Source organism: Rhinichthys klamathensis, unplaced genomic scaffold, assembly GCF_029890125.1.
Source record: "Rhinichthys klamathensis goyatoka isolate OS25496 unplaced genomic scaffold, OSU_Roscu_1.1 h1tg000262l_1, whole genome shotgun sequence".
NCBI lineage: Eukaryota > Metazoa > Chordata > Actinopteri > Cypriniformes > Leuciscidae > Rhinichthys > Rhinichthys klamathensis.
Genome location: NW_026606783.1, coordinates 711,873 through 726,281, shown reverse-complemented (window position 1 = coordinate 726,281; position 14,409 = coordinate 711,873). Strand labels below are relative to the sequence as shown.

The 14,409-nt window shown below is 39.0% G+C and overlaps 1 protein-coding gene across 3 annotated transcripts in view; it reads left to right on the top strand.

Moving 5' to 3' along the window:
* jarid2a (jumonji, AT rich interactive domain 2a) overlaps positions 1–14,409 on the top strand; it is a 41,014-nt gene that overhangs the window by 22,470 nt on the left and 4,135 nt on the right. For all 3 annotated transcript variants that reach the window (XM_056267829.1, XM_056267828.1, XM_056267830.1), the window contains exons 5-13: positions 38–208; positions 2,726–2,889; positions 6,667–7,654; positions 10,942–11,420; positions 11,518–11,610; positions 11,712–11,830; positions 12,884–12,954; positions 13,102–13,216; positions 13,311–13,416. In XM_056267829.1, the coding sequence (XP_056123804.1) occupies positions 38–208; positions 2,726–2,889; positions 6,667–7,654; positions 10,942–11,420; positions 11,518–11,610; positions 11,712–11,830; positions 12,884–12,954; positions 13,102–13,216; positions 13,311–13,416 (2,306 nt within the window). The remainder of the gene's footprint in view (positions 1–37; positions 209–2,725; positions 2,890–6,666; positions 7,655–10,941; positions 11,421–11,517; positions 11,611–11,711; positions 11,831–12,883; positions 12,955–13,101; positions 13,217–13,310; positions 13,417–14,409) is intronic.

The following is a 14,409-nucleotide window of genomic DNA, read 5'->3' as shown; positions in this document are numbered from 1 at the left end:
CCTCACTTTGTCTTTACCCTCCTTCTCATTGGTTCAGGCTCTGCTGCATTGCCCAGCAACATGGCATACTTTGGTAGTGCTAAGGATGATGAAGATGTAGACGAGGAAGAGGATGAGGAAGAAGACAGTGCTAGCAATGCCCCTGCTTCCTGCCAGTCCACTCCTCGCAAGAGCAAAGGACATAACAAATGCATCGCCAACGGTCATGGTACTTACACCCCTGAAACACTCCATCCATTGGATAGTTAAAGTGTGTGAATAACCACAAACACACACACTTATTCTCATAAACGTTATCTTGCTTTGCGTTTTATAATCCTTTTACTTAAAATAGCAATTTACAGTCCATTTTACTGTGTAGCATGTGTAGTGTAAGTGTATTATTGCACTGCCAGTAGCAGACAGGCTGGACATTTGGTTCCATTTAAGGACCCCAGTGAGGTGAGTTATGGCCCGGCCTCTTTCCACACCATACAGTTAATGAGCCGTGACTATACACAGCCCTCACTGTCAGATTGCCTACATTTGCTGTATACCATCCATATAACACAAGGTATTCAACGTATGAGTATGCACATATGCAAAAAAACAAAGACATGATTATAATATAATATAAAACATTCAAAAGTTTGGGGTATGATTTTTTTTTTAAAGAAACAAATGCTTTAAGCAAGCAATAATGCACTAAATTGATCAGTAAAGACATTGATAATGTTAGAATATTTCTATTTCAAACAAATGCTGTTGTTTTGAACTTTCTTTTTATCAAAGTATACTGAAAAAAGATCAGTTTCACAAAAACATTAATCTGCACAACTAGTTTTCAACATTGATTTATAATAAGAAATATTTCTTGAGTAGCAAATCAGCATGAGAATGATCATGTGAAAATTCAGCTTTGCCATCACAGTAACAAATTACACTTGAAAATGTATTGTAAATTTAAACTGTAATAATGTTTACTGTTTAATGTATTTTTGATCAACTAAATGCAGCCTTGGTGAACATAAGATTCTTCTTTCAAAACATTAAAACATCTTACCAACCCCAAAACTTTGAATGGTAGAACATATTTTACATTTGTTTTATTTTGTTTTATTTGATGTTTTAATTTTTATTCACAATAAATATTTAATAGAAGTGTATACATTTCAGTGTTAAAAGATAAGTTGTGCTACAAATATTCTATATCGTTATGAATATTTGTGTGTATTGTTGATTATTTTCACATTCATTTTAATATCTATTATCACTGGTCACTGTGCTCATTTTCCTCTTTCTCTTGAGATTTGCGTACTAATTATAGCTAACAGATTAAAACAGGCCAAGCTGAATTTAGCTGAGATTCCATTTAATAAAATGCTGAATGCCACTCTGTCCTCGTGTTATGAGTTCTTGGCCCATATCAGTCTCTGGGTTTGTAACCAGACCCTGTTACCGACTCAGCAAAATCTGCAGTGTAATCTGACACCTCAGTAACCCAATATTGCTCCACATACTCGACACATGTCTGAGGGGCTCCTGACAAACTACAACCACACAACCGTCACCTCGCTGGAGCTTCGAGGTCAGATTGGACCTTAAGGATAAACAGTGTCTGTGTCCAAAAATGGCAACAGCTTTCAGGGTCCTTATTTTAGATTATTCCTCTCAAATGCGTCACATCAGTTTGAGATCTATGGAACACTCCGATTTTGCAGAAGTTTGTGCCATGTGTCATGCCTGTATGTGGGATATGTTTCTGAAAGAGAACTCTCTGTGCTTCCTAATGAAATTGGGAGTCGTATTGAGCATCCATACTTTATAACGAAACCAGAACCACGTCACCTTTTATTGTACAAGAACACATGCTAAATATGACACTTTTATGTGTGCCATTGGCCAAGCTCCAAACTGTTTGAATGATAAGCTGGTCCCTCTGGAAGCTTTCATTTAGTAAAGTGACCCAAAGAGCATTTCAATACTTGTTTAGTGTTTTGCTGCTAACATTAGACTCTCTGTTCAGTTCACCATCTGTTTAGCTAATGGAGGCTCACAACTTTGAAAACTTTGCTTCTTTTGTCCAACTTCAATGTGGGTGGCTCTCAGGAAGAATGAAAATCTGTTATAGTAGATTTTCACACAATATTAAGATGTTCTTACAGTCAAAGCAAGGCATTAGTCTTTAACACAGCTGTTTCTAAAAAGTGAGCATTTTTAGTGGCATTCAGTCATTTGTGTTACTGGGTTTCAGTGATTTATTGATGTTAGTTTGAGAGCTATAAGCAGCTTTGCTGTTGCAATATTTGAGCTTTAAAATCCCATAAATTCTCATGTGTTAGACAAGGCCTCTATGCAGACTCTGTTAGCTGCTTGGCAGTCTTCTTTTATAAGAGAAATTTACAAGTCAAGTGCACAGAAAGTGGAACGCAGAGCAGTAAGGTACAGCAGGACCATTCAGCAGAAAGCCTAAAAAACCGTGGGTCTTTTTTCCACTACAGTACTAAATCACCTGGTTTAGTTCACCTAGGAGGGAAACAATCTGTTTAAATCAGTGCTTCGAATCACTGTGCACCCATAATGCATCCTATAAAATAGACACAAAATACACGTGGCAACTTTTATAATATGCACAATTTTTGTTGTTTTCTTTTGAATTTTAGAAATTAAGTGTGCATTCACACACTAAAAAAGTTAGCTAAAAGATTTAACATTATATCTGTGCTGTGTGCTTCTCCTCTTCCAGTATTTAACGGGCAGGCGCGAGCTGCAGAGGAACACAGAGGCAGTTTGAGAGCCAGAGGGAGAGACCGGGTCCATGGCAAGGAGAAGAACTCTGTAGCATCAGTAAGGACGTCCACTACACACAATCTACGACCCAACAGGGCTGTACAAGAACAAAAACAACAGGTAGGAATAGATATGTTTTTTATTTTATTTTACTTTGTTTTGTTTTGTTGTTCAGATCACATATTTTTCTGTATTGTTTTCTCAGGTTCTCAACTTAAATTCCCCCTCCATAATTTTGACCTAATTTTCGTATGAGATAAAGAAATATTTCTCATTTCTCAAAATATCGTTTGGTCAACTGCAAACCAGTATCTGTCAAACATCATCCAGACGTCCCAATCCCTTGAGCTGGCTAGCAGAGAAATTGACCACATGTTCAAAATCACTATAGTGTCTACCACAATAAAGTTGTACATTACAAGAGAAAATGACATTCAAATTAAGATCTTAAAGTCCCCTTGTAGTCAATAATTTTATCCCTTAGAACTCATCTTTGATCACCAAAATGACATATTTAACATAAAATCCTGTGGAAAAAATTTCTTTATGCCTTAAAATAGCTTGAATGTAACTCTACGCCCTTGCTGCATTTAGTATACGTGGAGCCATGAATATGCAAATTAGCCCCGCCTCTGCTCACTCGCGCCAGCTCAGAGATCCACTCTGTCAACTTACTGTAGAAAATGCAGCACAAATGGTGTCGCTCTTAACAACGTCAACCTTTTGCTTGACTATGTTGTCAAACAGCTAATAATGTGTTGCTAATGTTACACAAACCATGTTCCCGTTCCCCATCTCAGTCTGCCTTCTAAAATCAGCATCCTTAGATATGCTTTGAACAACTCAGAACGTCAGTGGAGAAAGGCATATAGTTCATCATAACATCATAACATACATCATACACCTGCTAAATCTACCCGATTTTTCATATCAACAGAAAAAATACTGGGATAACCTGGCTTCTCTTGAGACTCCCCTGCTTCACAACATAGTAATAATAGACTAAAGCCCATCATTGATGTGATTGGTTACAAGGTAGTTTGTGACGTCAGAAACAAAACTGATTTCAGATTTCAAACCACGTTTTTGAGACTGTCTTTAGATCACTGCTAAAGAGAAAATACTCAGTAATGTTTGTTGACTTATGCTTTAAGACAAACCATGTGCAAATTCATATTAAAAACACCACAGACATATAAACAACACAACACCACACCACAGGGGGTCTTTAAAGGGTTAGTTCACCCAAAAATGAAAATTCTGTCAGTAATTACTCACCCTCATGTTGTTCCAACCCCGTAAGACTTTCGTTCATCTTCGGAACACAAATTAAGATATTTTTGATGAAATCTGAGAGCTCTCACTCCTTCATAGGCTTCTAGGCAATTTCATTCTGCCGGTCCAGAAAAGTCAGTAAAAACATCGTTAAAATAGTCCAAGTGACTACAGTGGCTCAACATTTAAGTTTATCAATCGACGAGAATACTTTTTGCGCGAAAAAAAAAAAACAACTTTATTAAGTCGTCACGACGCATGCGCGAGAACTGAGAAGATGACGCTCACGATCATTTGATGGGAAAGTGTGAAAGGTAAGCCATTCATTTTGCGGCATTGGTAAGGCACTTTTACGTTTTCTCGTTGGATTCTCACAATTTGGACATCCAGGAAATGCACACTTTAGAACCATTTTAAACACTACATCGAGACCCATCTGCGTCATCTTCTTAGTTCTCGCGCATGCATCTGGCGCTCTCGTGAACTCACGTCAGAGGCCCACACGAAAGAAAATGAATAGTTGAATAAAGTCGTTATTTTTTGGGGGGTTTTGCGCACAAAAAGTATTCTCGTCGCTTGATAAACTTAAGGTTGAGCCACTGTAGTCACTTGGACTATTTTAACGATGTTTTTACTAACTTTTCTGGACCGGCAGAATGAAATTGCCTATGGAGGAGTGAGACAGCTGTCAGATTTAATCAAAAATCTCTTAATTTGTGTTCCGAAGATGAACGAAAGTCTTACGGAATTGGAACAACATTAGGGTGAGTAATTACTGACAGAATTATCATATTTGGGTGAACTAACCCTTTAAGAAAACAAGTTTTGTTATGTCAAGATAACAGGAAAATTAATTTGTGGTGACAGCAAAAATAGAAAAATAAATAAAAAGCATGGGCTGTTAGGGCTTTAAAGGTATAAATGTTGAATATAATTAATTTTATGACAGATTCTGCTATTTATACCTTAAAATCCTGCTTCTTTGTAGGAGCTACATAGGCAGCTTACAATAACACATTTTATAATTGAGAATCTCTTATTGTGGTAAGCTTTATTTTCATATGCTGATATTAGTTGCAGTTATACACCACAATATATGCTTAGCTGATCTCTGAATGACCATTACTGTAAGTGAATGATGAATAATTGAAAATAAAAAATAAAAATTGTTCCACTTTCAAGAAATACTGGATGCCATTCCCCCCAGTCAGTTCAGACTATGTAGACCAATGTGTGTGTTCATCAAAATTTCCTCCCCTCCTGCCAGAGTGTTCTATGGACTCCGAGCAACATACGGTTAGCTTTATCCTTCCCTACTATCCTGCAGCAGGCCTATAGCAACACATGATGTCATCTCTCCTCCACCCAACCCCCCTCTCTCTCTCCACACACAATCAAAACCAGTGGAGTGTGGAAGTACCACATACTCTGGACTGTGTCCCATTTTTGTAAACATTAACTGTCTCTCTATGTGGTGGACCATTTGTAGATCTGTTGTGGTTTCTGTCAAGAACTTTGGTTTTTGAGACAAATTAATTTTCTCCCATCCCCCACCACATGCAGATGGAACATACATGGCCCTGGTCACGTGCGTGAGCTCCCTAAAGAATGAAAGAACTGCTCCACTGAGCCCCCTAGTGGAAGAATGTGGTCACTCTGAGAAAGAATAATTGGAGTTTGCTGTTATGTGTTGAATTTGAGGAAGTAATGTATGCTTCTTCTGTACAACAACACTCTCAGCCCTTGCCTTTTAAATCATCAAAATGTCAAACTCATGTTGTAGCACAGGAAACCACAGTGTTTACTGTGGCTCTAACAGTGACAGGATCATGGTTTTGTTTCCTGGGGAATGCATATACTGATTGAATGAGATGTAATTTATATTGGATAAACGTGTCAAATACATAAACGCAAAGATTAGGGTCAATGACATGACACTCATTTTTAATATTAATATTAAAAAATTGCAGTTTATTCATATAGTGACTTGAATGCACCTCTATGATGAGCATCTTTTATTTTCTGTATTAAAATAAATGTTTATATTTTTGTGGGAGAATAAATAGGGGAAAAGTAATTATTTATTGTTTATTATTTATTTATTGTTATTTTAACAAAACAATGAATATTATATTATTAATATTTGTCTGCAAAATCAAAGTCATGTGGTGCAACCAACATGCAGAAACATAAAAAAGCATAAAACAGGAAATTATATCATAAAGAAGACCCCTGTCAGTAAGCTTCTGAAAATATCAGACAAATTGACAAGGCAAAGTTAGTCCAGGATGTAAAATGTTGTGTGCTTGTAATATTTAAAAATGTAATATTTATGAACTAATAATTAATTACATTTTTAAATATTTTCTTTTAATATGATGGTTAAACCCCAAGAGTCAGTCAATTAAAACTTTTCTTGAAAAGTATCTAAAAGTTTTTTTTAGTTTTTTTTAAACATATGAAACCAACATGAATGCAAAAACATTTCTAAAAACTTGTCACGTTTTAAACCAGATAAAATGAAAAAATTGAAAAATGACACGGCAGCTTGAAGTATGTTGTACAGTTTTGTACAGTGTAAATAAATGACATAACAAAACAATTATTTTTGTCATCCCTCAGCCCTCCAAAATGAACGGAACATCGGGAGCCTCCGCTATCAGTACTAGGAAGACAAGAGAACTCCGTACTCCCCCGACCAAAGCTGTGAAATACCCCAAGGGTCACGTGACTTACACCAAAGCCAGACTGCTCAAAGAGGCCAAGCTCAGCCCGAGCGCGCACACACACACACAGACACACACACGCCACACCCACATGCACTCCAACTCAGGAAAAGCCCAAACCAGCCACGCCAAGATGCAAAAACCGGTGCTATCCCCAGCAATCGCTGGGAGGCTGTGTGGGACGGACACTTTCCCACCCAGACGAAACGGACTGAGACAGTCAAAGAGGCAGTTGGAGCAGGCCGGGGTTAGTCTGAGTGGACCAGAGGTCGAGGTTAAGAGGCTCAAACTGCAAGTGGTTCCCTTGGAGACACGGAGTAGGAAAGCAGCTCAGGAGACGCCGGGATCAGGATCGCAGCGGCCCAAACGGGCCACGGCGGGGAAGCTCATGTTCACCAAACAAATGCACTGTAAAGCCACCGTTCTGGCCAAGAACAGCCCCACTACCTCAACACGAGACATTTCGAAACCAGCCAACTCCCCCAAACTATCAGAGACCCCCAAAACAAGCAATGCTCTAAAACAAGGCAATCCTTCTAATACGACTGAGTCCCTCAACTCAGCTGAGCCTAAAGAGAGAGGCCGGCGCAGTGCGGAGGTCACGGAGGTTCCCGTTTTCTATCCCGGCACACGCGAGTTCCACGACCCGCTAGCTTACATGGAGTGTGTGCGGGGGCAAGCGGAGGCGATCGGGGTGTACCGGGTTGTTCCACCAGCGGACTGGCATCCCGAGTGTAAGCTTAAAGAGGAGATGCGCTTCGTCTCGTATGTGCAGCATGTGCACAAGCTGGGCAGACGCTGGGGCCCGAATGTACAGCGGTTGGCCTGCATCAGGAGACACCTGCGGACACAAGGCATTAACATGGAAGAGCCTCCACTTATAGGTATGAAGTGCTGCACGAGATCCAAAGCAACGTTTTGTGGGCATATTTGACAGTCTAAGTGTTGGGGAGTAACAAACCAAAACTAACTAGTGTGAGATAGTGTAGTAGCCTGGGAAAACCCAGACAACTTCCGGCAAATTTAGATTTGCTCTGAAAGTTAGTCTGGCAAAGAGCTCATTCAAGCCCATTTCCAATCCGTCGAAATCGAGGCACCAATCAGAAACGTTGGGGCGGGCTTTACACGATGACGACAACGCTGGGATTTTGAAGCAGATTTTGTAGCCTACATTACAAAGATGGATGCCGCCGTCGAACATCACTCGTTCGAATCAGCTATTGTGTCTGTTTTAAGCGATTTGAACGTTTCCTTTTTGTTAAAAACCGAGCAAAGAACAACAGTCGGAGATGTTTCTACCCCCGCTCTGCATACGTCACCTCCTTCATCGCTCTGATTGGTTTAGGTCTATCCGCGACGTCCGTTGGTGACGCCCCTCTGGAAATGATTTTGTCTATGGCATTTGCCAGACCATAACTCAGTTACAACTGAGAATGGTCTGGTTTTAACCAGGCTAATAGTGTAGCTATATTGTAGTAGTGTAAGTAGTCTAGCTTTTCATATGTAACATGGTAAAGTCTGATTCATTGTAGTGAATCCATTCGTCCTCTCTATCAAATCTGTATAGTGAATCAGTTTGCCTTAAATGCTTCTCTCTCACAGCATTGGAAAGTTTGATTCGTTTGTGGTGAATCAGTTCGTAAGAAATGGGGTAAAATAAAGTATTGTCCATTAAAGGGATAGTTCACTTAAAAATGAAAATCCTGTCATCATATACTCACCCTCAAGTTGTTTCAAACCTGTATGAGTTTCTTTCTTCTGCTGAACACAAAAAGAAGATATTTTGAAGAATGTCAGTAACCAAACAGTTAACTGGACCCATTGATTTCCATAGTATTTTTTTTTTCCTACTATGGAAGTCAATGGGGTCCATCAACTGTCTGGTTACCGACATTCTGCAAAATATCTTCTTTTTGTGTTCAGCAGAAGAAAGAAATTCATACAGGTTTGAAACAACTTGAGGGTGAGTAAATGATGACAGGATTTTCATTTTTAAAGGCACACCGCGGAACTTTTGGCCACTAGTGGCGCTCGACCTGTAACTTTCACGTCTAGCGTCCCTAGAGGCCACAAGCTCCGCAGCACTGTCGCAAAAGTCAACAAACAGTCAACCGGTCAGACCATAGACAGTGGGTCAGCCTCCCGTGTCTTTAGATTGTGTGTGCTTGCAGTGTTTAAGGCGGGCAGCCTTGCCGCGCTCGATTCCCTTATAGCAGTCTGCTGAGAGAGAGCGAGCGGGGCGAGCCCCGTGGGGCTTAGTGCTAACATGTCTGAGTGAATGTGGGCGCGGGACGGCGGGCACATTTACTGCACTAAAAACACCGTCGGCCTGAGCTGACTGTAACTTATGTGTGTTGGTTTCGTTTTACAGAAACCGTGGGACATGTTGTGTGTAGTGTTTGTGGGCACTGAGTCGTGGGCACGTTCACTACATTTAATGTACATTTGACATGAGTCGACTTTATTTGTGCGAGCCCTGCACTGTGGCGGGCTGTGCTTGTGTGTAGAAATGAACAATGGGCTGTGGGCATTTTATTACACACATAACACCATCGGCTGTGGCCGGAATACCAGAAAATACTACACTACTTATATGATTTATCTGGGTCACCTTGGAAACGGCATTTGTGTGCAGGCAAGCGTCAGCATCGGTCGGGCACCCCTCCTCCTCCTGTAGCTCACGCCAGCGAGCGAACGCTGGACCAATGGTGATCCTCGTCCTGGCTTTTCATTTGTCACTATGCCTTTTTCTTTCTTTTTTTAGTGTCCTCTGACAAAACCTTTGCCTTCTTCCTTGTAGCTGTTGGTTCGGCCATGACGAAAACATACAGACGGCAATTAAACGCGAGTTGAGCACTCACGTCAGAATCTGAGGAAGTTGTGGGTGGTGGGGGAAGTGACGTATGCCGTAAAGCGGTTGAATTTTGTAGTTCTTTTTGTGCTCGGGTTCCTACCCGAAACCCGAAGTTACATAGTGCTAGGAAAAGCGATACAGACACCTTCAGGCTACGGCAGACGTGTCATTCAACCTATTGTAAGTCGATGTACCATCTCAATGGGTTTTGGTAATATATTATAAAGGTTGAAAAGTTCCACAGTGTGCCTTTAAGGGATCTATTTCTTTAATGAAACCCCGGCTTTAGTTTGAAACATTTGAAAGTATGAATTATTCTAGTGAATCAGTTTGTCGTAAATGCTTCTCTCTTTCATATGTAGCATTAGAAAGTCTGAATCATTCTATTCGAATCCAGTTCTTCTGAATATTTTTTTTAATAGCAGAAAATACATTTTTTAATTAGGTTCTATTTTAGTTTAGTTTTTTTATTTGTGTTTAGTGTGAATTTATCAGTTTAAGTTTAATGTTTCTTGTCACCCCAACTAAGATGTTTATTCATTACAAAACACTAATTTTTTTCTTTTTCAGAAAAATCGGATTTATTTATAAATTATATCATCACTTTAAATTAAAATAAAAAATAATTAATTTAAAAACTGCATTAATTAAATTTAAAACCAAATTTAAAACATTTGCCTCCTTAAGAAACTTCAAATTCTGATTTGCATGTAGCTTAAGATGCTGCAGTTTCGAAGTAGCTTTCTTAATACTGGTCAAAGGCATAACATATTACACAGGGCCTGATTTTTTTTTTTTTATACCTATATGGCATTACATTAAATGATCTGTTAAATCCAGGCTTGAGTCATGATTTGATTCATGTGTTAGCTCAGACAGTAAGTAGTTTATTTTATACTGTATTAACATTGAGATACATCTCATCTGCCTTCAGTTGTATTTTAAATGCATATCTATTGGTCATTCAGGCATTGACCTGTCCAGTTTGGACAGATTAGTGAGCTCATGTTTGCGAGGGCAGCTTCCTTTGAGATTACACAGTGCATCTAGAGCCAAGACTTCGATAGACGTCTCAGTCTGGTCTCTTGTTGACTGAATGGGGAAAACCATCAGCACTGCTGCCTTCTTGCCAACCTCAAATCCTTCTTTAGTTTCAATGTGCCACTCAAACAGCGACAAGTCTGGCACTACCGTGAGCTGTTTGAATGACTGTGACTAATGGGTAATGTGCGCACACATTTAGAGCTAAAAGTGAAGCAAAATTAAAGAGACCGCAATATTGAGTGACCTATTTGTATTCTTTTTGCTTCCTGTTAGGCGGCTGCGAGCTGGACCTGGCCAGATTCTTCCAGATCCTAAATGAGATGGGGGGCATGCAGCAGGTGACAGACCTGAAGACGTGGGGCCGGCTCGCCGATCTGCTGGGCATCCCGCGCTCGGCTCAAGACCGGCTGGCCAAACTTCAGGAGGCGTACTGCCAGTACCTGCTCTCCTACGACTCCCTGTCACCAGCCCAGAGGGCCCAGTTGGAGAAGGAAGTGATGGCAGAGAAGGAGACCCTGGAGAGGAGAAGTGGGCCCCTAGAGGGCCAGGGAGACACATCCCAGCATGCCGCTCTTCTGCTTCCACGCTGCGAGCCCAAAAACGGTCTGGTGAACGGAGCGTTGCACCGGAGCGGAGCGCGCGAGCACCTCAGAGAGCTGGACCCCACGGCGAAAACCACCCGGAAGAGAAGACTAGAGAAGAGAGGGGAGGAAGAAGGGATGATAAGTGAACAACACAAGTGCATATACAGGGTATATCTGCATACTTTTGGGATAGTTATATTCAAAAACATTTTTGTTAAGCATCAGTCTTTGGTGTAGACGTTCAGTGTTTGTCTGTCGTTCTCAGGGGAAATCGTTCTCTTTGACTACATTCTACAGGGCAGCCAGGAACACTATGAACATGTGCTTCAGCAAAGAGCCAGACACTGCTGAGGTTGAGGTATGTCTTCATGTTGACAAGCTATAGTTCGCTTTGATGAGCAGGAATCAGTGATTTGTTTCCGGTCATGTTTTGCCCCTCTTCTGACTCTGTTGCTACAGAAGGAGTACTGGAGATTGGTTGATGAAAAGGAATGCCATGTTGCTGTGCACTGTGGGAGAGTTGACACTAAGACTCATGGGAGTGGATTTCCTGTGGGGAAGTCTGAGCCATTTTCAAAGTAAGGGTTTAGAAAAATGTCAATATTTTTCAATAAGGTTGTATTTATTAACATTACTCAATGCAATTACCAACTATATTTTTCATTTTATATTGTTATATTATTTATATTTAATTTTCATTAAAGTGTTGTTTTACTAGATGCTATAATAAATAATTTTAAGTAAATTCAGGCATCTCAAGATTATAATGTACAGAATGAAAAATGATTATTAATTTTGACCACACCTTAAATTTAAAATCTTAGTATAAAAGTAAGCGAAATGAGCAGGCACGATTTAATGTCCAATATTGTCTGATATATTGTGCTATCAAAAATATGTTATATACACTACCGTTCAAAAGTTTGGGGTCAGTGAGAATTTTATTTTTATTTTTTGGAGGAAAGAAATCAATACTTTTATTTATCAAGGAATAATTAATTTGATCGAAAGTGACAGTAAAGACATTTGTAATGTTACAAAAGTCTTTTGAACTTCCTATTCATAAAAGAATCCTAAAAAAAAAAAAAACTGTACAACTGACAGACCAACAACTGTTTCAACATTGATAATAATAATAAATGTTTCTTGAGCATCAAATCCTCATATTATAAAGATTTGTGAAGGATCATTTGACACTGAAGACACTGACACTGGTGATGCTGAAAATTCAGCTCTGATCACAGGAATAAATTACACTTTACTATATATTCACACAGAAAACAGCTGATTTACACTGGAATAATATTTAATACTATAACTGATTTTTGTTGTATTTTTAATCAAATAAGCGCAGCCATGGTTAGCAGAAGAGAATTCTTTTAAAAGTATTTAAAATCGTACCGACCCCAAACTTTTGAACGGTAGTGTATATATGTTGATGTATGATGTAAATTAATATCATTAACATTTATAATTTCTATTCTATTATAATAATACAAGTAATATTGTTATTAAAATGACTAAGTGCTTGAAAAATACAAACTTATAGTAAAACTACTAATAATTTAACCCTGCTATTGGTGCATAAAATATTGTTTGCATGTCTTTGATTTGTTTGTCTTGTACTCAAGGCATGGATGGAATCTTACTGTCCTTTCCAATAACTCAGGATCCATCTTACGTCATCTTGGTGCTGTGCCAGGTAACGCCCGAAACGTTCATGCGTACAAAAAAACACCTTGATGATCAAGAGTTAAATTATATTCACATACTAGATCATTTAGAATGGTTTGAATATTGTATCTGTAGGCATTCAGTACATTCTGTTTGTGTTTGTGTTTGCATGAAGGAGTGACCATCCCCTGGCTGAACATAGGCATGGTCTTTTCTACCTCGTGCTGGTGTCAGGACCAGAACAGCCTTCCGTATATCGATTACCTACACACTGGTGCTGACTGCATTTGGTAAGAGTTTAAAGAGTTTTTGTCATTCTTTACAGCTGGTATAAACTGAACCTCTATGGCATATTCCATAGTAAGTGTGTCTCTTTTTCTTCAGGTACTGTATTCCAGCTGAAGAGAAATCAAAACTTGATAAAGTAGTACACACACTGCTACAAGCTAACGGCACTCCAGGGCTGGAGATGCTAGAGAGGAACATTATGGTAAGAGTTGAACATTGAACATTGGGTACTTCTGAGTAACATTTTTTTTTTCACAGTGCCCTTGTTACACGTTACTGGTAAGAGGTGGACATTGGACATTGGGTACTTCTGGGTAACATTTTTTTTCAGTGCTCTTGTTACACGTTAAAACTATAAATTATGCATAATTACATGCAACTAACTCTAAACCACAGCCTAATCCTAACACTATAGTAAGTACATGTAGTTAATTATTATTACTCAGTACATAAATGCATAATTACACTGTAACACGGACACCTTGGCTTAAAATAAAGAGTAGCCTACTTCAGGACTGCTTAGTCAAGTCACCTTTATTTATACAGCGCTTTATACAACACAGATTGTTTCAAAGCAGCTTTACAGTGATAACAGGAAATTGATGCATTTCTGCTGTTGTTCAGCTGAAGTCAGTTCAGTGTTGATTCGGTTCCGTTGCAAAGGTAATAATAAATTTTATTTGTCATGCGCCTTTCTCAGACTCAAAGCGCTACAGTACAGAACAAAACAATCAAACAAGGTCATCAATTATTCAATTATTTCATTTAATCTATAAAGCAGTTCTGCAAAAAATTGTGTCATCGTCCAGCTCAGTTCAGTTCTCATACAACAGCGTTAGTAGTCAGATCAATAATATTGTTGGTATTCGGTTAGGTTTCTCTTAAAAGGATAGTTCACCCAAAAATAGACATTTGTCATCATTTACTCAACCTCATGTCTTTGTTTAAATTTATTTCTTCTGTGGAACACAAAAGAAGATATTTTGAAGAACTGTTTTTGTCCATATAATGAAAGTATGGTGAATGGGACCCAAAAATAAACGTTGCACCCCACTGACTTAATGAAGACATTTTTCAAAATATCATCTTTTGTGTTCTGTAGAAAAAGAAAAAAAAATTGATGACAAAATTAGCATTTTCTGAACCCCACTGGTTTTCATTATATGGACAAAAATACAGAGATATGTTTCAAAAT